Source organism: Schistocerca gregaria, chromosome 5, assembly GCF_023897955.1.
Source record: "Schistocerca gregaria isolate iqSchGreg1 chromosome 5, iqSchGreg1.2, whole genome shotgun sequence".
NCBI lineage: Eukaryota > Metazoa > Arthropoda > Insecta > Orthoptera > Acrididae > Schistocerca > Schistocerca gregaria.
The window spans coordinates 331,138,343-331,164,656 of NC_064924.1; the positions used below are offsets into that span (position 1 = coordinate 331,138,343).

The following is a 26,314-nucleotide window of genomic DNA, read 5'->3' on the forward strand; positions in this document are numbered from 1 at the left end:
TGTTGAATGTTAGATCATTTACATTAAAACAGGATAAGATTGGGCCTTATGCAGAGCCATGTGGAATTCCATTAAAAATAGTTTTCCATTCTGAGAAATATATTGTGTTGCCGAATGTAATGAGAATCCTTTGGTTTCTATATTAAGTCACAGAAAATTTCTTCAGTTTTCTGAGACGTGTCTGCACTTGAACCAGTTCTTTCTACAAAATCATTAATAATATCAATTGCACTCTTGCCCTTTTGGAAACCAAATAAAGTTCCTGAGTCTACATTGTTTAATCATGTTTCCTACCTGTGCAGCAACAAGCTTTTCAGAGATTTTAGAAAACTTTCGAAGAAGAGAGGTAGGAAGGTAATTTTCCAAGTTTTTATTGTAGTCTTTTTTTTTATATCTATAAGAATTTGATTTAGCATAAGTCAGCATACCTGTAAAATATCCTTCTTCAAGTGATAGACTTATAATCATGGATAAATTGGCATGTGCTATATTGGAATCTGCTTTGAGAACCATCCCCTCCCTCAAAGCTTTATATTTAAAAGTGAAATATTGTTTTTGCCACACCCGACAGTTTATCAAATTTTCTAAAAAAATTCTCACATAACTGTTTATCTTCTAGATAATGATGCACATTGACATCATATTTTACACCATCTGACAAAAAACTGAAGCTCCCAGAGGAACAGGAGCAAAACAAATTAAAATTCGCAGATTGAGAGGGTATATGTTGTTATTTCAGTGGTTATAAAATAAAGTCAAGTTTACTAAGAACTTGGCTATATGAGCCCACTTATCGTAAGACATTACACCCCCTTTGACCTGGATGCATGCACTGATTCTATTGTGGAGGGGATCATAAAGCCCTTATATCCTAGCCTAGGGCAGGCTGGCCCAAAACTGTTGTAACAGATACTTGATATCCTGGATACTGGCCCTGGGGCAGAGTTAACTTCAAAGGTGACCCTACACATGTTCTGTGGGGGGAAGGTATGGGCATCTTGTTGGCCACAGGAGTACCTCAGTTTTTCCCAGACAGTTCATAAAGATGTGCTATGTGTGGACAAGGATTGTTGGTGTCAGCACACCACTCTCCTAGCAATTGTCATTTTCAGTCTCTAGTGTTGTTAATTCTCATTCAAGTGGCTCCACAGTGGCATCAAAAGGCTAGACTGCACCCTGTTTCAGTTCTCCTGCCAAGAAAAAATCCATGGGATGACCATGGATTAAACACAGGTCCTCTGCGTGAAAGGCAGATTAACTGACCACTCAGCTAAAGAGATGGACTAATTTAATCTACAATAGAACAAATTTATCTTTTCTTCATGGAATTTTTCTCCGATGAAGACATTCCTAATATTTTGTTCATCTAGTTTTGGCAGATCAGTCAGTAGATCAGTGTTTTCTGAAGTACATGGGTTCAAGCAGAATTTTTTAGTGGTATTGTGAAATATATAATTCGTAAGTGGGAACTTAAGGAGATGGGACCTGGATAAACTGAAAGAACCAGAGGTTGTACAGAGTTTCAGGGAGAGCATAAGGGAACAATTGACAGGAATGGGGGAAAGAAATACAGTAGAAGAAGAATGGGTAGCTTTGAGGGATGAAATAGTGAAGGCAGCAGAGAGCCAAGTAGGTAAAAAGATGAGGGCTAGTAGAAATCCTTGGGTTACAGAAGAAATACTGAATTTAATTGATGAAAGGAGAAAATATAAAAATGCAGTAAATGAAGCAAGCAAAAAGGAATACAAACGTCTCAAAAACGAGATTGACAGGAAGTGCAAAATGGCTAAGCAGGGATGGCTAGAGGACAATTGTAAGGATGTAGAGGGTTATCTCACTAGGGGTAAGATAGATACTGACTACAGGAAAATTAAAGAGACCTTTGGATAAAAGAGAACCACTTACATGCAAATCAAGAGCTCAGATGGAAACCCAGTTCTAAGCAAAGAAGGGAAAGCAGGAAGGTGGAGGGAGTATATAAAGGGCCTATACAAGGGCAATGTACTTGAGGACAATATCATGGAAATGGAAGAGGATGAGGATGAAGATGAAATGGGAGATATAATACCGTGTGAACAGTTTGACAGAGCACTGAAAGACCTGAGTCAAAACAAGGTCCCAGGAGTACACAACACTCCATTGGAACTACTGACGGCCTTGGGAGAGTCGGTCCTGACAAAACTCTTACCATCTGGTGAGCAAGATGTATGAGACAGGCGAAGAAGAATTTAATAATTCCAATCCCAAAGCAAGCAGGTGTTGACAAATGTGGAAGTTACCGAACTATCAGTTTAATAAGTCACAGCTGCAAAATACTAATGCGGATTCTTTACAAACGAATGGGAAAACTAGTAGAAGCCGACCTCGGGGAAGATCAGTTTGGATTCCGTAGAAATATTGGAACACATGAGGCAATACTGACCCTACGACTTATCTTAGAAGCTAGATTAAGGAAAGGCAAACCTACATTTCTGGCATTTGTAGACTTAGAGAAGGCTTTTGACAATGTTGACTGGAATAGCCTCTTTCAAATTTTGAAGGTGGCGGGGGTAAAATACAGGGAGCGAAAGGCTATTTACAATTTGTACAGAAACCAGATGGCAGTCATAAGAGTCGAGGGGCATGAAAGGGAAGCAGTGGTTGGGAAAGGAGTGAGACAGGGTTGTAGCCTATCCGCGACATATTCAATCTGTATATTGAGCAAGCAGTGAAGGAAACAAAAGAAAAATTCGGATTAGGTATTGAAATTCATGGAGAAGAAATAAAAACTTTGAGGTTTGCCGATGACATTGTACTTCTGTCAGAGACAGAAAAGGACTTGAAAGAGCAGTTGAATGGAATGGATAATGTTTTGAAAGTAGGGTATAAGATGAACATCAACAAAAGCAAAACGAGAATAATGGAATGTAGTCGAATTAAGCCAGGTGATGCTGAGGGAATTAGATTAGGAAATGAGACACTTAAAGTAGTAAAGGAGTTTTGCTATTTGGGGAGCAAAATTACTGATGATGGTCAAAGTAGAGAGGATATAAAATGTAGATTGGCAATGGCAAGGAAAGCGTTTCTGAAGAAGAGAAATTTGTTAACATCGAGTTTAGATTTAACTGTCAAGAAGTCATTTCTGAAAGTATTTGTATGGAGTGTATGGAATGAAACATGGACGATAAATAGTTTGGACAAGAAGAGAATAGAAGCTTTTGAAACATGGTGCTACAGTAGAATGCTGAAGATTAGATGGGTAGATCACAATGTGGAAGTATTGAATAGGATTGGGCAGAAGAGGAGTATGTGGCACAACTTGGCAAAAAGAAGGGACCGGTTAGTAGGAAGTGTTCTGAGACATCAAGGGATCACCAATTTAGTATTGGAGGGCAGCGTGAAGAGTAAAAATCGTAGAGGGAGGCCAAGAGATGAATACACTAAGGAGATTCAGAAGGATGTAGGTTGCAAGGTACTGGGAGATGAAGAAGCTTGCACAGGATAGAGTAGCACGGAGAGCTGCATCAAACCAGTCTCTGGACTGAAGACCACAACAACAACAGTCTACATGCATTGTTAATGTTCTATTTGCCCTTTCACTGAAAATGTAGGCTGAATCCAGGTTCTCGAATTGGATCAGTAAACCATGTTGATGTGTTTGAGTCTATGTCTTTATCTGTGTTGAAATCAGCAGCAAAGGAAGTTGCTTTTCTCTTTTTTTTATTTCCTCAGAAAGACATTGCAGTTTGGCTAAAAGTAATTTGATTATTTCAGAAACTGGAATCGTGTATGTATAGAGTTAATTACAACAGTTTACTCTTAATCTATACAGCAGCTTTTAAATACAAGTTTAAGTTTTTCATTCAAAGCCATATTTTCACAAAATTCTGGTGTACTGTAAATAATGTTGGAGTAGAGGAAACAACTCACCATAAAGTATAAGCATTTAGTCATTGACAGGTGAAAACAAACCAGACAGTAACTGTAATTTATTTATTACCTCTTATGTCAATTAATAGTTAAAGGTATCCCATTTACTAATGTGTAAGACATTGTCCATTGCATGGATTACTTTTTGAATATGACTCCTGTCAACTGATGCTTCCTCTGCACAACACATTCATCTAGGCAGCGTTGGACGCTTTCCACAACTCGGCGTAACATATTCTCTGGAACATTGCCAGAGACACTTCCGAAGCGATCCTTCAACTCAGGAATGGTGGCACAACGTGTTCAGAACACTTCTTGCTTCAGGTAGCCCCAAAGGAAAAAGTGTGCACATGAAAAGTCAGGTGAGCGAGGCAGCCAGGAAATGTCTCCAAAACGGGAAATTACTCTACCGGGAAATGTCTGTCGCAATAAATCCATGCAAATTGTGGCTGTATTCAAGATTGCCCCACCTTGTTGAAACCATAATTGTTCCACATCCACATCGACCCTACCTAATTGGAAAAGAACTAAGTCTTGCAGCATCTTTAGGTGGCGTTCACTGGTGACAGTTACAGCCACACCACTGTCATCCTCAAAGAAGTAAGGGCCAATAATCCCAAAGGAAGCAACTGCACACCACACTGTTACATGAGAACTGTGCAAGAGCTTGATGTGCAGTTCATGTGGGTTTACAGCACTTCAATAACGCTTATTCTATTTACTCACTGAAGTGAGCTTCATCTGACATCAGGATTTTGTGCAACATTTGTGGATTTTGGCGAAGGAAATCCCATGGTTAAACAGAATGTTTTGCATAGAACGCAATCACGAGGCTTAGTGTCCTGAACAATCTACATCTTATATAAGTTAAAATGGAGATCTTCGTGCAATATTCTCCTGAATGAGCGATCGGACATATGCACAGTTTGTGCATGACGACAATCAGATCATTTTGGGCTACACAATAGTGCAGCACGAATATTTTCCACAGCTTGTGGTATCCGCACAGTTCTTTCACTTCTTCCCAGTTTGCCATAGCAAACAGAAATGTATCCACCTCAGAATGGTCCATCTGGAACTTTCCATGATGTCCCAAGTTGAAATGTTGCCAAAATAAACACTGGGTATCAATAACAGAGTCATTATTCTTGAAATAACTTTCAACAGCAAAGGCATGATGCTGTGCACACCACTGCTCCATATCACTGTCACACTCGAAATGGCAGCTTATTATTATACCAATACAGCACGAGCTGGTGCGCATTCCTGCAGTACGTCATTGTTCTACACAAGTCAAATTATGCTATGAATGCTGCCGCATACTGTATTAGAGCCATTGAGTCATTGACAGAGGCACAGCTACCTGTAAAAGCAGCCATGTCATATATCAGTGCTTCTGTAATTTCTGCACATAATTTTATGTGGTCATTACCACCAATCAGTTGTCCGACAGAATGAATGCCCACCACCAAACTATGGCCAAGAGCAGAGTTGGTCACCCAATGGCAGAACACAATGCTCAGCAGACACAGTGCGCTTGAGGTGAACATATGTCATGTGGATCCTTCCTGCAGCATTGGCTTTTCTGAACTGTGCTGAAGGGAGTTATCCTTGCCACATACCTTTTGGTTGTGTAATCCTCGAGCCTCAATTTCCACTAACAGAATGCACTTATACCCACTGCCTGACAGTCTCTCCTTCCTTGTCATGTCACCATTTCCCAATCAATCAACTCCACGTCGTCATGAACACTACGAACTCAATGGCTCCGGTATCCATGTGTCACATTCCTATGCTGGACACCTGCTGCGTCTCCCATATTTCTATCCCACACACTTACTGCCTCTCTCAGAGCTGTCAGTTACCATTCCCCAACCCCCCTTCTACTTCCCACTCCTTTCTCCCTCTATCCACCCTACCCGACACAACCTCTAAGACGACATGTGGCGCTCGCTCTCCCTCTCCCTCCCTCCCTTTCTGTGTGTGTGTGTGTGTGTGTGCGTGTGTGTGTGCGCGCGCACGCACACGCGCTTGCGTGTGCACGCACTCTTACCTAGTAATATTAAAAACAGCAATGAACATATTGCCAAAAGTTACTGACCCTAGTGTATGTAATATGTGCCATCCTGTGCTATACACTTCATTCTGATAAGCTTACTTGCCTTGAATATTATATTGCCCAAAAACTGACACATCTTGACATATTCTACTATTTATTCTGTCTATATATGTTGATCAGGCACTAGAATCTATGAATATTCACACAGTTATATTTTCTTCTTAGTGTGTGAATCCAAACAGGAGCTGCATATGCCAGTATTGATAGTATAGTGCCTTTGTAAATTATTTTCATTGCTCCTGAACCAAACCCCCACATGTGCCTTTCTCGTTTAGACAAAAAAATGTAAAAGTTTCGTGCATTTTTCAGTCATGTACTGTATATGTTCATTAAACACAAATTTAGAATCAGTATTTACACTCAAGCATTTCAATTGTTTAACTTGTTTCAAAACATCATTGCTTAGAACAATACTAACTGTTACTTTATCTTTATGCCTTCTCCTTGTTATTAGCATTACTTTCGATTTTTGCTCATTAAAATGGATTTTGTTGTTTAGGGTCCAAACTGTGATTTTTTTCCATTACTTTATTGCAGAGCTTCTCAGCAGTAATGACAGTATCTGCTTTGGTCAACATAATTAAGTCACCTGCAACTGCCATTGGTTTTGTATTTGCTGTTTAATCCAAATCAAGCAGAGAATTATACTGTATATTCTAAAAACCAGGGCCACAGCGAGATACCTCTGCAGTCCCCCTATTGTCACCTTCTTTCGTAGTTTGATGCTGTTAAACGCCAACACTGCTGTTCTATCACTGAAATAGTTTTTTGCTAGGTTACACAAGTTCCTAGGACATTCAAATTTTATTAGTGCTTGAATGGTGATGGGCCACTAAGCTGCAGCAAAAGCTCCCTGAACATCAGAACTGACCATTTTATATACTGTCCTTGTGATATGCTCTACTCTACGATGTTCTTAACAGCCAAAAATGCATCAACTGTCCCTTTGTGTGGAGTAAATCGAAATTAATTGTTGCTTAGGAGATCCTTAGAAAATACATTGTGCATAATTCTGTTAATGAATAGCTTTTTCAGTACTTTTCCCTCTGTACACAGATGGCTGATGGGATGTAATTTGGACACTTTCATGCTGTTTTCTTTACAAAGTTTGAGATTGTGTTCTATTTTAGTTCTTTTCCACAGTCTCAGAAAGTGTCTGTTCATTAGTCAACTGTTATATAAAGCAGTAAGATAGTTGGGAAAAAAGCTATACAGTTGATGAAGGATCTTATTAGTAACATCATTTTCATCAGAAGTGTTGTTTTGAGGCAAGTTTGTTATATTTCCTCTATTTCTGTGTGTGAAACCTACATCATGTACCATTGTGTTGGGTCGTAGTGTTTTTGAGATCTTATTAGTTTATGGTGTTCCGTGTCTTGAGTTTGATCGTCCCCAGATACACAATATTCGAGCATATAGGTGGCAGTTTTGGTCAAATCCATTGCTGTTGTGTTGTCACTTTTCATGGGTGTTGTCATTGGAGTATTATTTCTGCTTTTCCTGATATGATTCGATAGACTGCATTCCAAGAGTAATTTTTTGTGGCCAAATTGCAGTATTGCTTTCAGAACTGGTTTTCTTTGTGTAGCTGTGCTGTATCCTTCTTCTCTTTATGATATTGTTGCTTTTGTAGCTGCCTCATATGTTTGCTATCCTTTGTCCTTTCATAAATTCACCTTCATGTGTTTTTCTCCCCTTCGCATTGCAGTTAATTCAAATGTCCACCATGGGACAGATTTTCTCCAAGTTCTGTGATTCTATTGGTTTTGTATCTTGAATACTTTATTGCATGATCACAGTTTCAGCATTTGTTTCCGCTTGAGCTTTTGCTGCCGAATTCTGGTCTATTTCTTTTAAGTTGTGTAAGTCTGTGTCATTGCGGAGCCTCCAGCAGCTTGAATGGTCTCCTCCTGATATGCACATTCCATGGATTCATGAGGTTGTCTCCATACCTGCTGGATACAATTTGAAATGAGACTTGTCTGACCAGGCAACATGTTTCCAGTCATCAGCAGACCAATGTCAGTGTTGACGGGCCCAGGCAAAGCATAAATTGTGTTATGCAGTCATCAAGGGTAAATGAGTGGACCATCAACTCCGAAAGCTCATATTGATGATGTTTCATTGAATGGTTCACACACTGATGCTTTTTGATGGCTCAGCATAGAAATCTACAGCAGTTTGCAGAAGGGTTGCACTTCTGTCACGTTGAATGATTCTCTTTAGTCGTTGTTGGTCCCGTTCTTGCAGGATCATGGTACAGCCGCAGCGATGTCAGAGATTTGATGTTTTACCGGATGCCTAATATTCATGGTACACTCATGAAATGGTCTTACAGGAAAATACCCACTTCATCGCTGCCTCAGAGATGCTGTGTTCCATCGCTCGTGCACCAACTATAACACCATGTTCAAAATCCCTGTCATCTTCACAATCTGCCATTATAGTGGCAATAATTGATCTAACAGCTGCACCAGACACTTGTTGTCCTACACAGGCGTTTCCGACCACAGCACATATTCTGCCTGTTTACATATCTCTGTATTTGAATATGCATGCCTATGCCAGTTTTTTTTTGGCACTTCAGTGTACTATTGCTACAAATAATGCATCTGATTATTGCATAATCAGTATCTTTATTGGTTATCAGTATGGCTGCCCTTTCTTTTGTCACTTGCACTAAATATCTTGTAAGCTCTAGTGATTCCGCCTATGTTTTGTTGATAACAATATGGTTCTTGTATGAAAGCAATATCAGTCTGATATTTCACATTAAACTGCATTTGGTTAGATTTTTCTATGGAGTGCTGTTGATTTATTTGTATGTATGTGACTTATATATTATATTCTGATGTTTTGTTGTTTTCAAAAAGGTTTGGAATTCTTTTGAAGATATGAGGTAATCTTTCGAATTCTTTTGAAGACAGGAGGTAATCTTTTGAATTCTTTTGAAGACAGGAGGTAATCTTTATGGATATTTTCCACCAGTGGTGTACCTCTCATTGGGGAATATGATACTGATGAACCACATTCAGAATCTGTATCCATCATGTCCTCATTTGTTGTGTAGTGCCAGATGCAGGTAGTGCGTCAGTAGTAGGTGCTGCACCTCGCACTATATGAGCTGTAGAATTAGGTGTGTCAGCCATGCTAAATTCACATAAGTCTTTAGTTTCCATAGGAAACACATTGACAGTTTCGTTTGACAGATTTTTTAAATCTGGTGTTCATTGGAAGAAATATTGTTATTAGTGATGACTGAACTGTAGGCAGTATCCTTATTAAAATCAAAATCAAATCGATGTCTTTTGGTGCATTTGGTTGATATTTCTAGAATGGTAGTGACAGAGCCAGATTTATATTGCTCTTTCCCAGACAATGTGGGAGAAAAAGGAATAGTAGGAACTACTTCTTGTACTGATGGTGATATTTCTAATACCGTAGTAGAAGAGTCAGATGTATGATGTTCGTTTCCAGATTGAGTGGGAGGCTGAGGAATTTTTGAAGCTGCCTCTTGTACCAATGGTACAGTCTTTTGTGTAGCATCATTGTGTATGAGATCAGAAAATTTGCTTTCATCATTTGGAATAATCAACAACTGCGAGTAATTTTTCTTGGTATGACCAGCACCTTTGCAATGATGACACACAACGTGGTCCATAGTAATTTACACATAGAAATAATTTCCTTGGTGGGGGATCTGTATCGTGAATGGCACTTTGCTTAAATCATCAAATATGTATTGAGCAGTGCAACAAAATGATTTTATACAAGAGCTTCCCCGAACCCTGGAGCAGGTTGGAATATCTCTGACATGCTAGTAATATATGTTCCATTTAGACATTTTTTTTAACTATTACAGCATTACTAATAAATGGAAATACATTAGAAAAGACAACTCATGTGCTGGCACTTTTACAATGCCTCACTGGTGTCATTATCTCTGTTGTTGTGGTCTTCAGTCCTGAGACTGGTTTGATGCAGCTCCCCATGCTTCTCTATCCTGTACAAGCTTCTTCATTTCCCAGTACCTACTGCAACCTACATCCTTCTGAATCTGTTTAGTGTATTCATCTCTTGGTCTCCCTCTACGATTTTTAGCCTCCACACTGCCCTCCAATACTAAATTGGTGATCCCTTGATGCCCCAGAACATGTCCTACCAACCAATCCCTTCTTCTAGTTACGTTGTGTCACGAGTTCCTCTTCTCCCCAATTCAATTCAGTACCTCCTCTGTAGTTATATGATCTACCCATCTAACCTTCAGCATTCTTCTGTAGCACCATATTTCAAAAGCTTCTATTCTCTTCTTGTCCAAACTAGTTATCGTCCATGTTTCACTTCCATACATGGTTACACTCCATACAAATACTTAAAGAAATGTGTTCCTGACACTTAAATCTATACTCGAGGTTAACAAATTTCTCTTCTTCAGAAACTCTTTCCTTGCCATTGCCAGTCTACATTTTATATCCTCTCTGCTTTGACCATCATCAGTAATTTTGCTCCCCAAATAGCAAAACTCCTTTACTACTTTAAGTGTCTCATTCCCTAATCTAATACACTCAGCATCACCCGACTTAATTCGACTACATTCCATTATCCTCCTTTTGCTTTTGTTGATGTTCATCTCGTACCCTCCTTTCATGACACTGTCCATTCTGTTCAACTGCTCTTCCAAGTCCTTTGCTGTCTCTGACAGAATTACAATGTCATCGGCGAACCTCAAAGTTCTTATTTCTTCCCCATGGATTTTAATACCTACTCCGAATTTTTCTTTTGTTTCCCTCACTGCTTGCTTGATATACAGATTGAATAACATAGGGGATAGGCTACAACCCTGTCTCACTCCCTTCCCTACCACTGCTTCCCTTTCGTGCCCGTTGACTCTTATAACTGCCATCTGGTTTCTGTTCAAATTGTAAATAGCCTTTTGCTCCCTGTATTTTACCCCTGCCACCTTCAGAATTTGAAAGAGAGTATTCCAGTCAACATTGTCAAAAGCTTTCTCTAAGTCTACAAATGCTAGAAACATAGGTTTGCCTTTCCTTAATCTAGCTTCTAAGATAAGTCGTAGGGTCAGTATTGCCTCACGTGTTCCAACATTTCTGTGGATTCCAAACTGATCTTCCCCAAGGTTAGCTTCTACCAGTTTTTCCATTAGTCTGTAGAGAATACGCGTTAGTATTTTGCAGCCGTGACTTATTAAACTGATTGTTCAGTAATTTTCACATCTGTCAGCACCTGCTTTCTTTGGGATTGGAATTATTAAATTCTTCTTGAAGTCTGAGGCTATTTCGCCTGTCTCATACATCTTGCTCACCAGATGGTAGAGTTTTGTCAGGACTGGCTCTCCCAAGGCCGTTTCGACTTAGGTCTTTCACTGCTCTGTCAAACTCTTCACATGGTATTATATCTCCCATTTCATCTTCATCCTCATCCTCTTCCATTTCCATGATATTGTCCTCAAGTACATTGCCCTTGTATAGGCCCTCTATATACTCCCTCCACCTTTCTGCTTTCCCTTCTTTGCTTAGAACTGGGTTTCCATCTGAGCTCTTGATTTGCATGTAAGTGGTTCTCTTTTACCCAAAGGTCTCTTTAATTTTCCTGTAGGCAGTATCTATCTTACCCCTAGTGAGATAACCCTCTACATCCTTACATTTGTCCTCTAGCCATCCCTGCTTAGCCATTTTGCACTTCCTGTCGATATCGTTTTTGAGACGTTTGTATTCCTTTTTGCCTGCTTCATTTACTGCATTTTTATATTTTCTTCTTTCATCAATTAAATTCAGTATTTCTTCTGTAACCCAAGGATTTCTACTAGCCCTCATCTTTTTACCTACTTGGCCCTCTGCTGCCTTCACTATTTCATCCCTCAAAGCAACCCATTCTTCTTCTACTGTATTTCTTTCCCCCATTCCTGTCAATTGTTCCCTTATGCTCTCCCTGAAACTCTGTACCACCTCTGGTTCTTTCAGTTTATCCAGGTCCCATCTCCTTAAATTCCCACCTTTTTGCAGTTTCTTCATTATCTCCATAGTCTGCCCCCAGTAGCTGAGTGGTCAGCGCGACAGACTGTCAATCCAAAGGGCCCGGGTTCGATTCCTGGCTGGGCCGGAGATTTTCTCCGCTGAGGGACTGGGTGTTGTGTTGCCCTAATCATCATCATTTCATCCCCATCGACGCGCAAGTCGACGAAGTGGCGTCAAATCGAAAGACTTGCACCAGGCGAACGGTCTACCCAACGGGAGGCCCTCATCACACAACATTTCATTTCATTATCTCCATTATCTCTATAACACACAAGTTATTCTGTTCTACTAATCAATCTGTATTTTCAACATTTCTTTTAAAAATGCAAATGTTGCCTCCCGATATGAGAGCAGTGCGTAATATTGATGCCAGAAATGATGTCACTTTATGATTTCACATAGTCATCTATTATGATATTGGGAACATTGCCGATGATGACAGCTATTTCAGGTGAGACCACATTATTAGAAACAGAAGATTACTATTTTGCTAAAGCAGCTGGTGTTTGTTGGGAAGATTCAGTTGTGGAAGTTTCATAGTGAGTCCATTTCCATGCACAGCTTTAGTGTTGGCAAATGACTGTAACACTGCACTGTAACTGTTTAAGGAGCTTGACTTGCCAAAGAAGCTGCCCTTTTTAACTCAGTTACACAGGAGCTGTATTCTCTATGCTAAAACGAATTAGACAATAGTGACTCTTGTGACTTTACTAACACAATTAAGTTCATAAACTGCAACAGTAGCTTTAAACCACTATTTGAACTTTTGCAACAGCAGACACACACAAGTGTTTACATGCATTGCTAGTTGGAGATCACATCCAGTTAAATGTAGTTGTTGATTCATTGTGCAGGATGTCGTTTCACACATCACAAAAGTTTTATCAGGGGTAAAAATTGCTTTGTCACAATCAATTTGGCACTGGCTGGATTCTTTCAACTGCTTCCTGTACATGCAGAGTGCCAAGTAAGCAAATCATTCAGAAAATATATACTGCAGAAATAAGATGTAATGTAAGAATTTTAGTCAAGCACATCTGAGTCATAATTTCCTAATTTGTTTTGTACAGGAGATAGGTTTAGTAATAAGTTGGATTAGTTCATACATGACCTTGGAAGACTTCATATAGTATAAAGTAGGATAACTGTATGATAATAGTTAAAGTTTAAAGACTGAACTCTCATTCCTTACAGAAACTCCCCTTGTTTAATGATAATAATAATAATAATAATAATAATAATAATAACTTGGAGTAGTGGAGATATCAATTTAATTCTCTTTTCTTTACATAGAGGTACCTAAGTCACTAGGTTTTGAAAATTATATCTTTAAGATATCTGAAAGTATTTGTTTGGAGTGTAGCCATGTATGGAAGTGAAACATGGACGATAACTAGTTTGGACAAGAAGAGAATAGAAGCTTTCGAAATGTGGTGCTACAGAAGAATACTGAAGATAAGGTGGATAGATCACGTAACTAATGAGGAGGTATTGAATAGGATTGGGGAGAAGAGAAGTTTGTGGCACAACTTGACTAGAAGAAGGGATCGGTTGGTAGGACATGTTTTGAGACACCAAGGGATCACAAATTTAGCATTGGAGGGCAGCGTGGAGGGTAAAAATCGTAGAGGGAGACCGAGAGATGAGTACACTAAGCAGATTCAGAAGGATGTAGGATGCAGTAGGTACTGGGAGATGAAGCAGCTTGCACAGGATAGAGTAGCATGGAGAGCTGCATCAAACCAGTCTCAGGACTGAAGACAACAACAACAACAACAACATCTTTAAGATTGGCTCCATTCTAGTCAATGCATTTGGAGAATCAAAAACACAAGTTCTGGTTGACTTTGTCCAGCATGTCTTCGTCTATGTTGGCAATAGCAGTACAAATCCTGTTCCACAGCTCACCCAGGGTCTGTGGACAATTGGTATACACCAAGGATTTAAGATAGCACCAAAAAGGGGCCAAATCTGGTGAGCATGCAGGCCACTGAATATTGCCTCTCAAAGAGATGAGATGGTCAGGGAACTGTTCAGACAAGATTGTCATTTATGTTCATTCTGTGTGAGCCATAGTATGGTCTTGTTGGAACAAGACATCCGCCACATCCATTTCTTCAATTTCAAGAAGAAAAACTCCTCAGTCATGTAGACATAATGATCAGAAGTGACCATAACTGCCCAATTGTTGTTATCGACAAACCATGGGCCAATAATGCCAATTTTAAATAGTGCACTCCAATCTCAGTTCTGTAGGAACAGGCTGGTCATTCACACATCCAGACAAATGAAAATGTGTCTCATAGGTGAAGAACACAAGGATTTTGTGAATTTCTCAAGGCTTCACGTGCATTTTTCCATGAAACAAAATCACTTGGATTAAATGTGTACACTGCTGCCAGTTTGTATGGATGAAATTTCAGGTCTTCAGAAGAATTTGTATCACTGTGTGATTGGAGATTGCAAGAGCATCTGCATGGTCATGTGCAGATTGCTTGGGGAAATTCATAAGTACCAGCTTTACTTTCTTGACTTTTCTGGTGTCCCAGTGGTTCTTGAAGGTCCTAGTTTCTTTTTCTGCACACTACCAGTATCCAGAAATGTGTCCACCCACACAACAATCGATTTTTGATCAGGAACACAACCTGCAGGAAGATGATATTAAACTTTTCACTAAATGCACGCTGGTTTGCAATGACCAAATGACCATTGGAACACTATGTTGTCACAATAAACAAGCACTCCTCTTTCTACTACTGCATGGTCACTACTAAACTGACCTTAACAAAAAAAATGATAATAATTAGGTTCTGTCTTAAGTGCTCAACCCCATGCAGCAGTGAGTAACGGTGGCTTTATAGTGCATGTTTCAAATAAGGTAGCTAGCACACTGCACCTTGTATAAGCCAGCTCTCACAGAAAGAACCATGTAGTCAGGCAACTGAGTGCAGAAGACCTATTGTAGGTAAATATATTAAATTTATAACTGCGAGCTATTGGTAACAGCAATATTAAATTGCTTCATGATAATTGACATGATTAAGGTGCAAGTAATGTTTTGAAAACAAGCAATGTGTTCAAATCATACAATGTAGTCTTTCGTGGCTGGTATTTGCGATAATCCTGATATTTTATTCATGGGCATAAGGCCATATTCCAAGGCATAAGTTTCTGCTTAATGTTTCATCTTCCACCACTTGAGACTTCATCAGAGGCTCTAATGACTCAGAAAGCTGTTACAGACTCAAAACAAGCTCAGCGAGCTGAACTGTTTACATGTATCCATGCAATGGATAATTTGACGGAAGCAAGGATGTTGAAAGTGGGGCCTAAGAATTTTGTGGTACCTTAAGTAGTGACAGGAAAAAGAAATCTAAGACCTGCCCAGAAGACTGGAAGAAAAACGCCAACAAAAATGGTTCAAATGGCTCTAAGCGCTATGGGACTTAATGTATGAGGTCATCAGTCCCCTGGACTTAGAACTACTTAAACCTACCTAACCTAAGGACATCACATACATCCATGCCCGGAGGCAGGATGCAAACCTGCAACTGTAGCAGCCGCGTGGTTCTGGACTGGAGTGCCTAGAACCACTTGGCCACAGCGGCTAGCTAGTCAACAAAATTCTGAGAATGGACAGACAAGTGTATATTGGATATAAGAGAAGTCAAAATGGAAAAAATACTCATAATAGTCCAAGAGAGGCATGAATATTAGGTCCAACGTGTACTTCAAAGATGTGTGTGAAATCTGTTCAGGGGAAGTGTCATCAAATTTCTGCTGGTGACAGGCAGGCAATTTTTAATACTTTCTGGGAAACAGTGCCATGGAATCAGATGGAGATTATGTAATCAATCTTGTAAACATAATTTCAACTAAACATCCAGGAAAGAACACTGGTGAACCCAGGAGAAAAGGCATGCTGCTTTTTTATCTGAGAAATAACATGGGAAAACATCAAGTACACAAAAAAGTGTCTCCCAATACTCGTTGACGTAAATGAATGGACAGTGAGTTAATTCCACATGAGATGAGCCCTGATTATGAATCATCACATTCCTGAATAAAGTAAATGAAAAGAAAGCTAACAAAAACTTCAACAAAGAATTCATGGACTGTCTTTCAAAACTGCCATCACATTACTGCAGGAAATCCTCCTCCAAGCTGTATCTTGAGCATATTGTACAAAGCAAACAACAGCTGTATGAACTATACACTGAAAAATAAAGTACGGAACAGATTTCACCATTAAATTGGGCCCCCTTTAACTTCATTTTCCAAGAGGGTAACTGTAGCTTATTTTCCTCCCAAGAAAGACAAGTGTGACTTGTGTTGTAGTTACAGGCTTGGAAACTTGAGTGAAGACATGTGGAAGCAGCACATACAATGGAAAAAGCAATAGAGGTTGCAGGTACATCTAGATAAGAAAAATGCCCAGTGGAAGCTCTGCACAGTCTACGCACCATGGACTTTCAGGCCATGAAAGTGGCACCACTTTTACAGGCAAGTGCAGTTTATTATAAAACAAAGTTGGCTGTCCATAACTTTACAATGTACAATGTGCAAAGTCATGATGCAGTGTGTTACTGGTTCAGTGAAATGCAAGGCAATTTGATTGCAAGTTTTGTCTCTTGTCTCATGGACACACTATCCATAACAATTAAGGAAAATCCTGTCCCTGTCATTTTGTGTTCTGATGGGTGCACATATCAGAATAGAAATGTGATATTATCAAGGATTACAACCTGTGACCGTAGCGGTCACGCAGTTCCAGACTCAAGCGCCTAGAACCGCTCAGCCACAGCAGCCAGCATAAGTGAAGAGATTCATTGCTGTTGTATTACAGTATTGGCAACAAATCACTGCAAAAAGCAACGGCTGTAAAATATCTAATAGTTGATGATAATAGAATGATATTATGTTAAGATTTGGTTCAGGAGTATTTATTATGCAAAAGTTCGTGGAGAAAAGTTATACTCAGATGGAATGTGACTCAGTTCACAGTTCCATCAAGTGCCAGCTCAAAAGACGTGAAGTTACACTACCTAGCCAGTGTGCCTTGATATCCAGAGGCGACAAGAAAGCCATGATCTTAAAAAGTATACTACCCAGGTTACGCCTTTTTCACTAACTATGCAGAGAAAAGTGTATGGCTGTATGACTCAATTTGGCCAGGAAGAGCTGCAAAGAATGAGCCAACGTTATGGACCTGAGGGTGATACAGTACTAGCCAAACAATATTATTTACTACAGGTGCACTTTCAACGAAGTGTGGCAAGAAATGCCAGGATGTCAGAGCAAAATTTCTGGAGAAGGATTCTTCCAAAAACTGTATAAAGAAAGACTGAGTGTCAAGAAAGCCAAATGATATCATTTACAACTTAAGACCATTGTTCTTCAGGATTGTCGTTGCTATTATGACAATATTCCTTAAAAATTATCATCTTGGTATTTATTGTTTTAAGAGGGACAGTGTGGTGCAGTTCTTTGTTCGGCAGTTTTTCTCGAAAAAACCTACATATATAATCAGATCCATGTGAACTGTGTATATATTTGAAATTGTCTCTGTGAAGCCATTCTATAAAATCTTTCCAAAGTAATTTTATTACTTTATTCAGTACCAACAACAATGTAAAAGTAGTAGGTCACACAGGAGATTGACAAATAGTGTGTAAATAACATTCCTCACCCGTAAATACTGAGACAATTCCACATATCTGCAGTAATTAAGCTTTCTAAAAGAGTGTTTTCTTTGTGACTTCTGAAATTTTCCCGGCGTATTTGTTCTTCTAATAATTTCCGGGTATGCAGCCGGATCCCGTCGACATTCTGCCACGATATTTCGGCCCAGAGACGTCCGGCCATCATCAGGTGAGTACACAACTAGTGAAGAGCCCAGGTGCAGTCGCGGTATTTATATCGATTCTCGCGCACGTGTTGACATGTGCGAGAATCGGTATAAATACCGCGACTGCACCTGGGCTCTTCACTAGTTTACTCACTTGATGATGGCCGGACGTCTCTGGGCCGAAATATCGGGGCAGAATGTCGACGGGATCCGGCTGCATACCCGGAAATTATTAGAAGTGTTTTCTTTGTTTAAATTTTTTATGATCCAGAACATCACTGTAGTGCAAGAATGCAAATTTCATGTTTTGTTACTTATATGGTATTGTTTCTTCATCAGTGTTATGTAAAATTTCAATATTTAACACACATGCTTCGCTCAATTTGATCCAGATTCCATAGTTGAAGTTCAGCCAAATATCAGCTGAATGGGCATTTTCAGGAAAATATCACTTATCACAATTCTCAGTGTACGATTGCTTGCTCGTCATTGTCAAAGATCCTTAAAAATTGCATACTTTTTGCATCAGAAGTGGTAGCTAAGCACTGTATATAAAATACAAAATGAGCAGTTCTAGTCAACACAAAACATGCATATGCATGGAGGAACACACACACGCACAAACCAAGAGGCAAATTATTATTCAAGTTAGATTACGAGCTGGATTGTTCAGTTTTATAACTGATTCCCCCCCCCCCCCCCCCCCAGTTTTACTTTGAATTTCCACACTGATTGTTGTTATTATTCTTTCCTTTCTCAGACGTTACGTCTGGTGAAAAATGGAAAGTACGCGGACCTTGCTCAAGCGTGACTTCCTTTTAACTGTACGGTATATGTTACATTGCATTTAGGAACTTTCGGGTAATTGAACATGTATAAATAATTACAGATTCCTGTAGTTGTATATATAAGTTTGGATGTAGCTGTATTGCATTGATGTACTGGTGGAAATTGTGTGGTATGACTCCTGTAGTTGATAGTATAATTGGGCCAGTTGAATGTATTTTTCAATTTTTTCTCCTGTTTTCTTTTGTATATTTGTTGTATTTGGTATGGATATTTCGATTAGTTGTGTTGATTTCTTCTTTTTATTGGTGAGTATAAATATCAGGTTTGTTATGTGGTGTTGTTTTATCTGTTATAATGGTTCTGTTCCAGTGTAATTTGTATTCATCATTCTCCAGTTCATTTTGTGGTGCATACTTGTATGTGGGAACGTGTTGTTTTATTAGTTTATGTTGTATGGCAAGTTGTTGATGTATTATTTTTGCTACATTGTCATGTGTTCTAGGGTATTCTGTATTTGCTAGTATTGTACATCCAATTGTGATGTGATCTACTGTTTCTATTTGTTGTTCGCAAAGTCTGCATTTATCTGTTGCGGTATTGGGATCTTTAATATGATACGAGTGTTTGCCATGTAGTGTTTCCTTTTTCCAATTTACTTTCTTCGTATCTGTTGATGTTATGTGATCTAAAGGGTTGTAGAAGTCGTTATGAAATTGCAGTGGTGTAGCCGATGTATTTATATGAGTGATTGCTTTGTGTATTTTGCTAGTTTCTGCTCGTTCTATAAAGAATTTTCTTAAATTGTCTACCTGTCCATAATGTAGGTTTTTTATGTCCGTCCATAAATCCCCTTCCTCCTTCCTTTCTGCTTAATGTGAATCTTTCTGTTGCTGTATGTATGTGATGTATTCTATATTTGTGGCATTGTGATCGTGTAAGTGTATTGAGTGATTCTAGTCTGTGTTAGACCATTTCACTACTCCAAATGAGCAGGTCAATATTGATATAGCATAAGTATTTATAGCTTTTGTCTTGTTTCTTGCTGTCAATTCTGTTTTCAGTATTTTTGTTAGTCATTTTCTATATTTTTCTTTTAGTTCTTCTTTAATATTTGTATTCTCCCTTCCTATTTTTTGTCTATATCCTAGGTATTTATAGGCATCTGTTTTTTCCATCGCTTCTATGCAGTCGCTGTGGTTATCCAGTATGTAATCTTCTTGTTTAGTGTGTTTTCCCTCGACTATGCTATTTTTCTTACATTTGTCTGTTCCAAAAGCCATATTTATATCATTGCTGAATACTTCTGTTATCTTTAGTAATTGGTTGAGTTGTTGATTTGTTGCTGCCAGTAGTTTTAGATCATCCATGTACAGCAAATGTCTGATTTTGTGTTGGTATGTTCCAGTAATATTGTATCCATAATTTGTATTATTTAGCATGTTGGATAGTGGGTTCAGAGCAAGGCAGAACCAGAAAGGACTTAATGAGTCTTCTTGGTATATTCCACACTTAATCTGCATTGGCTGTGATGTAATATTATTGGAATTTGTTTGGATATTAAGTGTGGTTTTCCAATTTTTCATTACTATGTTTAGGAACTGTATCAATTTAGGATCTACTTGGTATATTTCCAATCTTTGTAGTAACCATGAGTGGGGTACACTATCAAAAGCTTTTTGGTAATCAGGGTATGCATAGTGTAGCGACCTTTGTTTAGTTTTAGCTTGATACGTCACCTCTGCTCTATTACAAGTTGCTCTTTACATCCTTGTGCTCCTTTGCAACAGCCTTTTTGTTCTTCATTTATAATTTTGTTCTGTGTTGTATGTGTCATTAATTTTTGTGTAATGACTGAAGTTAATATTTTATATATTGTTGGTAGGCATGTTATGGGGCGATATTTTGCTGGGTTTCCTGTGTCTGCTTGATCTTTAGGTTTCAGATAAGTTATTCCATTTGTAAGTGTATCAGGGAATGTGTATGGGTCTACAATGTAACTTTTAAATAATTTATATTAAAAACAAAGATTCCAAGACTTACCAAGCGGGAAAGCACCGGTAGATAGGCACAATGAATAAAACACACAAACACAAACACAGAATTTCGAGCTTTCGCAACCAGCGGCTGCTTTGTCAGGAAAGAGGGAAGAAAAAGGAAAGATGAAAGGATGTGGGTTTTAAGGGAGAGTGTAAGGAGTCATTCCAATCCCGGGAGCGGAAAGACTTACCTTAGGGGGAAAAAAGGATAGGTATATACTCGAGCGCGCGCGCGCACACACACACACACACACACACACACACACACACACACACACACACACACACACACACACACACATATCCACCCATACATACACAGACACAAGCAGACATATTTAAAGGCAAAGAGTAAGGGCAGAGATGTAAGTCGAGGCGGAAGTGTGGAGGCAAAGATGTTGATGAAAGACAGATGAGGTATGAGTGGCAGCAACTTGAAATTAGCGGAGATTGAGGCCTGGTGGATAACGAGAAGAGAGGATATATTGAAGGTCAAGTTCCCATCTCCGGAGTTCGGATAGGTTGGTGTTAATTGCGAAACAACTTCAGTGATTTATTCTCAGTTTGCGTATGTCGTATTTTCACGTGTTGCCACAGGACAGACCTTCTACCATTACTGGCGTGGCATTTGATGAGTATTAACATCAAATTTTAGCGAGCATTCACTTTGAACATTTGCATCGATAACAGTTATTGAACAGTTTCGTTACCTAGGGATAATAGGATACGCGCAATAGACTCTAAAGAACTCTGATAGTACAATAGATGATAGTAGCATTGCTAGGTTAAACATTTGTCTAGAACTTTACACTTTATCGTTTACAGAATATAGTGAAAACTGTTATAGTAAACTGCATTTTCTATGAATTCCAGACATCATCCTACATCCTCAGCGTAATTAACTTCAATGATCAATAACTTTATTTCTCCATCACAGTGGGCACAGTGAACTTTAATTAGAGGCATCACATTTTTGCTAATCACTTTCTGGATGTCGACATTGTAATTAGAGAGCCTGTGTTGAGAACGGCAATCAACCTTAAAACCTGGGCTTCGCAACCGGCAGCTGCTTTGTCAGGACGAAGGCTTGTGTCTGTGTGTGTGTGTGTGTGTGTGTGTGTGTGTGTGTGTGTGTGTGTTTGGGTGCGCTAGTATATACCTATCCTTTTTTCCTCCTAAGGTAAGTCTCTTCGCTCCCGGGATTGGAATGACTCCTTACTCTCTCCCTTAAAACCCACATCCTTTCATCTTTCCTTTTCCTTCCCTCCTTCCTGACGAAGCAGCCTCCGGTTGCGAAAGCTCGAAATTCTGTGTGTGTGTTTGTGTGTTTTATTCATTGTGCCTATCTACCGGCACTTTCCTGCTTGGTAAGTCTTGGAATCTTTGTTTTTAATATATTTTTCCCATGTGGAAGTTTCTTTCTATTTTATTTACATCATCATTAATTTTAAATAATTTAGTTAGATGTGAATATGTTGAGGTGAACTTCTTTAGCCAGAAATTTGTTGTTTTATCTTTTCCAGGGGCTTTCCAATTGTGAGTAGAATTAATTGCTTGGGTGACTTCATGTTGCAAAATTATCACCTCAGGCATTTGTGGTATCATCTTGTATGTGTCTGTTTCTGCTTATATCCACCGTGCATGCCTGTTATGCTGTACCGGGTTTGACTGTATGTTGCTCCAGAAGTGTTCCATGTCTGTTATGTTTGATGGATTGTCTATTTTAATGTGTGTGTTATCTATTGTCTGGTAAAAGTTCTTTAAGTTTGTGTTGAATGTTTGGTTTTGTTTCCTTCTATTTTCACGTTTTTTGTATCTTCTAAGTCGTTTGGCCTATGCTTGTAATTTCTGCTTCTTTTCATCTAATTGCCCTATCGCTTCTTGTTGTGAGATTTTACCTAACCTTTTTCATTTTTTGTCTGATATTTCATTTCTTATAAATTGTGTTAGCTGTCCGATGTCTTTTTTCAGTTTTTCTATTCTGATCTGCAGGCTGTGTTGCCATGCTGGTTTTGTGGATTTCTTCTGTGTGTTGGTTGGTTCTGATTTCTGCCTAGTGTGTATATTTAGTGTAGTGAGTGATCCTATATAAGCCAGTAGTTGTATCTCTTCCGTAGTTGTATTTTCATTTATTTTGTTGTGTATGATTGTGTTGATAGTAGTTGTTGTTTCGACTTGTGGGTTATTTGGTGGTCTATGCAAGAATGGTTTAATGTCTGTATTTGTGTCTTTGTATTCTATATATGTCAGCTGAAATTTTTCTTCTATATCTAACATGTGTCACTTCGTGTTCTATTTGTGCTTGTTCTGGTGGCTGTCTTAAGATTTCGTTTTCCTCTGATTGTTTAATTGATGTGTGTTGTTCTTTGTTTGTTTGCTCTGGGATGTTTGAGTCCATTACTGTATTTTCTTCTTCTTCTTCTGATTACACATTATTTTGTTCCAGTATTTGTTGTACTTGTTTGATGTTTTCTAATTCTGACTGGGATATCCTGTTATTTTTTATTATTACACGGATCTGATCAGCTAGTTGTTTTTCTGTTAAAAATTTTAATTCTGGGTATCTGGTAATAAATGTTGTGTATACTTGTGATCTGTATTCAGTTGTGTTGGTTCCTAAGTCTGTTGCTTGGTAATAACAGAACATGAGGTTTCGGTTAACTTCATCTGACCATCTCATCCTCTGTCTTTGTTTTCTTTCTATAGTGGTTGCAGGAAGCATATCTCGCAAAACGCGTCTATTATTATTATTATTATTATTATTATTATTTATAGCTGTTTTCAGTGCGCAACCTTACCTATTATCTGATTTGTTATACATTTCCTTATGCTTGCAATTTAGCAGTATCATTCACCAACATTTTTCTCATAACTATACACACAGATCTATACAATACAGATCTATGCTTTTAAGAACTCCAACTAGAGGATGGGCTACTCTAAAACCCACTAGGGGCTACTGCCCTCACAAGAAGCTGAATGTAATCAGAAGCGAGTGTACACTTGACAGTAACCATGTTATAGCAAAGGATTTATTGTAGGCTGGAATCCCAAACTAGCAGTTTTAAAAGGAAAGTTGATAATAGCATGGTTTCTCTTTTGTTTGTAACATTATGTCATTTTATGTTGTGACACATACTGCCAGATGTACTGCATAATCTCTGTTGTAGCCTTAACATAACTATACTTTCAGCCTTAGGAATATTCATGGGCAGTAGTGTTACGCTGCTGAATGGCTAGTCACGTTGAATTACAAGTACTTGGTGAAAATAAATTAGTTAATTGTGATGAATGAGATCAACAGTTTGCTGTAGGTTCTAAGAGAGGGAATATTCCATGCAGAAATATTGCATCCAGGGGAAGTATTGTTGTGGAATGTGGTACTGGGGATCAGGTCAGCATGCATAATCGAATTTTTACATCTGATGGAGAAGTTGTAAAGGCGGGATGTATTTTTCAGTAATTCTGCATGATTTGTAGACTTCAGTGTGATGATGCTAGTCTGTGGTTGAGCAGTTTTTGTTTTGTTGTTTTTATCAGTTTGAACAGTGGGTATATGGGCACAGTAGTAGGCGTTTCCTGTGGAATTGTGGTGGTGTGGAGCAGATATTCTCCAGATTCATTTTATCAAGGCAAAGACAACTATGAAAAACTTAATATGTTACCATGTGTTCAAGAGCTATTCATCATTTTTTTCTGTTCAAAAGCTATGCAGAATGTTGTATTGGCAGTTTCAACACAGTGAATGGTTAAGTGAACACTGTATGTTAATCCTTTTAAATTTAGCATATTCCCTGCTTTCATTCACAAATTTTTACTAATTGTTTACCACTTGGCATACCGAAAAAATAATTCTCAGAAATTAATAGTGTAAGCATCACTGTGAGTGTGAAACAAATTTTTGTAGACAGTAGTGAAATTCTGTATCTACAATATCATCTGTACTTTTAGCATGTCCGCGGCTCTTGGTCTTGCGGTAGCATTCTCGCTTCCTGTGCACGGGGTCCCAGGTTCGATTCCCGGCGGGGTCAGGGATTTTCTCTGGCTTAAGATGACTGGGTGTTGTGTGTCTGTCATCATCATTTCATCCTCATTCACTCGCAAGTCGCCGTAGTGGCGTTAAAGAACTTGTGGAGCGGCGGCCGAACTGCCCCGTGAGGGATCTCCCGGCCACCAATGCCATACGGTCATTATTATTATTACTTTTAACATCTTTTAACATGTGTGACTGACAAAATGCTGCAAGACTAAAAATGGTTTTCTCCATTATTGCCAAATTAAAAACCTGTGTGGTTTTTGTAACATCTCAGATTCATGTTGCCTGTTGTGTTGTATATGTGTGAGGGAAAATGCATATACCTGAGAAATGCTCCATGTATGTAATTTTATTTTTGGTAATTAAACAGCACTCTTGATTTTCTGTTTCTAGGATATGAACAGGAAGAAACTGATGAAACACAACCTGGAAGTGATGAGAGACAGGAAGACCAGAGTGAAGAAAAAACAAATGTCAACATAGATTTTCATAGATGTGTAACGCACATAAATAATCTGTGTGTCAAGGAACGAATTATACATGTTGTCAATGCAGTATTGTGATGATAGTGTCTTGAGTTATTGCTGCCAAGACATTTATCTTTTATTGAATAGGGACTGATGTAAATAGTTCTTGTATATAATTAAGTAAAGAAGAAACTATCAGTATGAATGAAGTAAGACATTTTTGTAATTATCACCACCATTTTTCACATTTGTATGAGATGAAAAAAAACCTGTTTCATTTGAAATTAATTTTCTGAGAACATTCCACACCAATCAGGAACTTAATAAAAATGCACATTAAAAAATTTAAAGAAGTTAGTGCTGTATTTCATGCTCAGGTAAGACAAGTCCAGTGTACCCTTGGATGAGATGCATGAATGATCGAAAAACTTGAATAATTGAAATATTTTCAAACGTTTATTTGGGGTTATGTCTACAGAATGTTTAGCAATGGCAGCCTTAGTGACCAATGTGTGGATGCACTGAGGCGCAGCTTGACACAGTCACCTTCTACTGCCAGTCCGGCTTAATGTCTGCTGGTATCCCTAGCAGCTGGCAAGCCACACTGCTGGTCCCCGTGTGCAACACACACACTTAAGAAAGTGAATGGCGAAATCAATTAGATGATCAGTACCTTGTCCTTTTTTGTTGCCCGATCGCTGCCAGTTGGACAACAGATCCATGAGCGGAGTAAAGTTGGCTAGTTCATGAAATCGAACAAAATGAGATTGAGGTCTCTCTGCTCTAGGGTTAAGTAGAAAAATATTAGATGTTTCCACGTGGCGACACTGGATGGTGGCTGCACATGTCGCTCTTCATGCATGGCTGTCATTGTTGTCCAAATGTGCTGCCATGGTCCAGCGTGGACTGATTGAATAACCTGTGATGAGCTGGCACCTCACTCCCTGATGAATTTCAACAGATATTGAGTTGCCAGTGCAACTGAGGTGGTAACCACAGACTACCAGAGTCTTCTCCTTTTGTCAGGACACCTGAAAGTCAGTACCAAACCAGCTTCCCTCCCTCAGTGCATGGG

The 26,314-nt window shown here is 38.8% G+C and overlaps 1 protein-coding gene across 6 annotated transcripts in view; it reads left to right on the plus strand.

The window, feature by feature from the left end:
* The window catches only part of LOC126272187 (cap-specific mRNA (nucleoside-2'-O-)-methyltransferase 2), a 298,755-nt gene extending 273,311 nt beyond the window's left edge, over positions 1-25,444 (plus strand). For all 6 annotated transcript variants that reach the window (XM_049974866.1, XM_049974867.1, XM_049974862.1 and 3 more), the window contains one exon: positions 25,166-25,444. In XM_049974866.1, the coding sequence (XP_049830823.1) occupies positions 25,166-25,335 (170 nt within the window). In that variant the 3' untranslated portion in view covers positions 25,336-25,444. The remainder of the gene's footprint in view (positions 1-25,165) is intronic.
* The last annotated feature ends 870 nt before the right edge of the window (positions 25,445-26,314 follow it).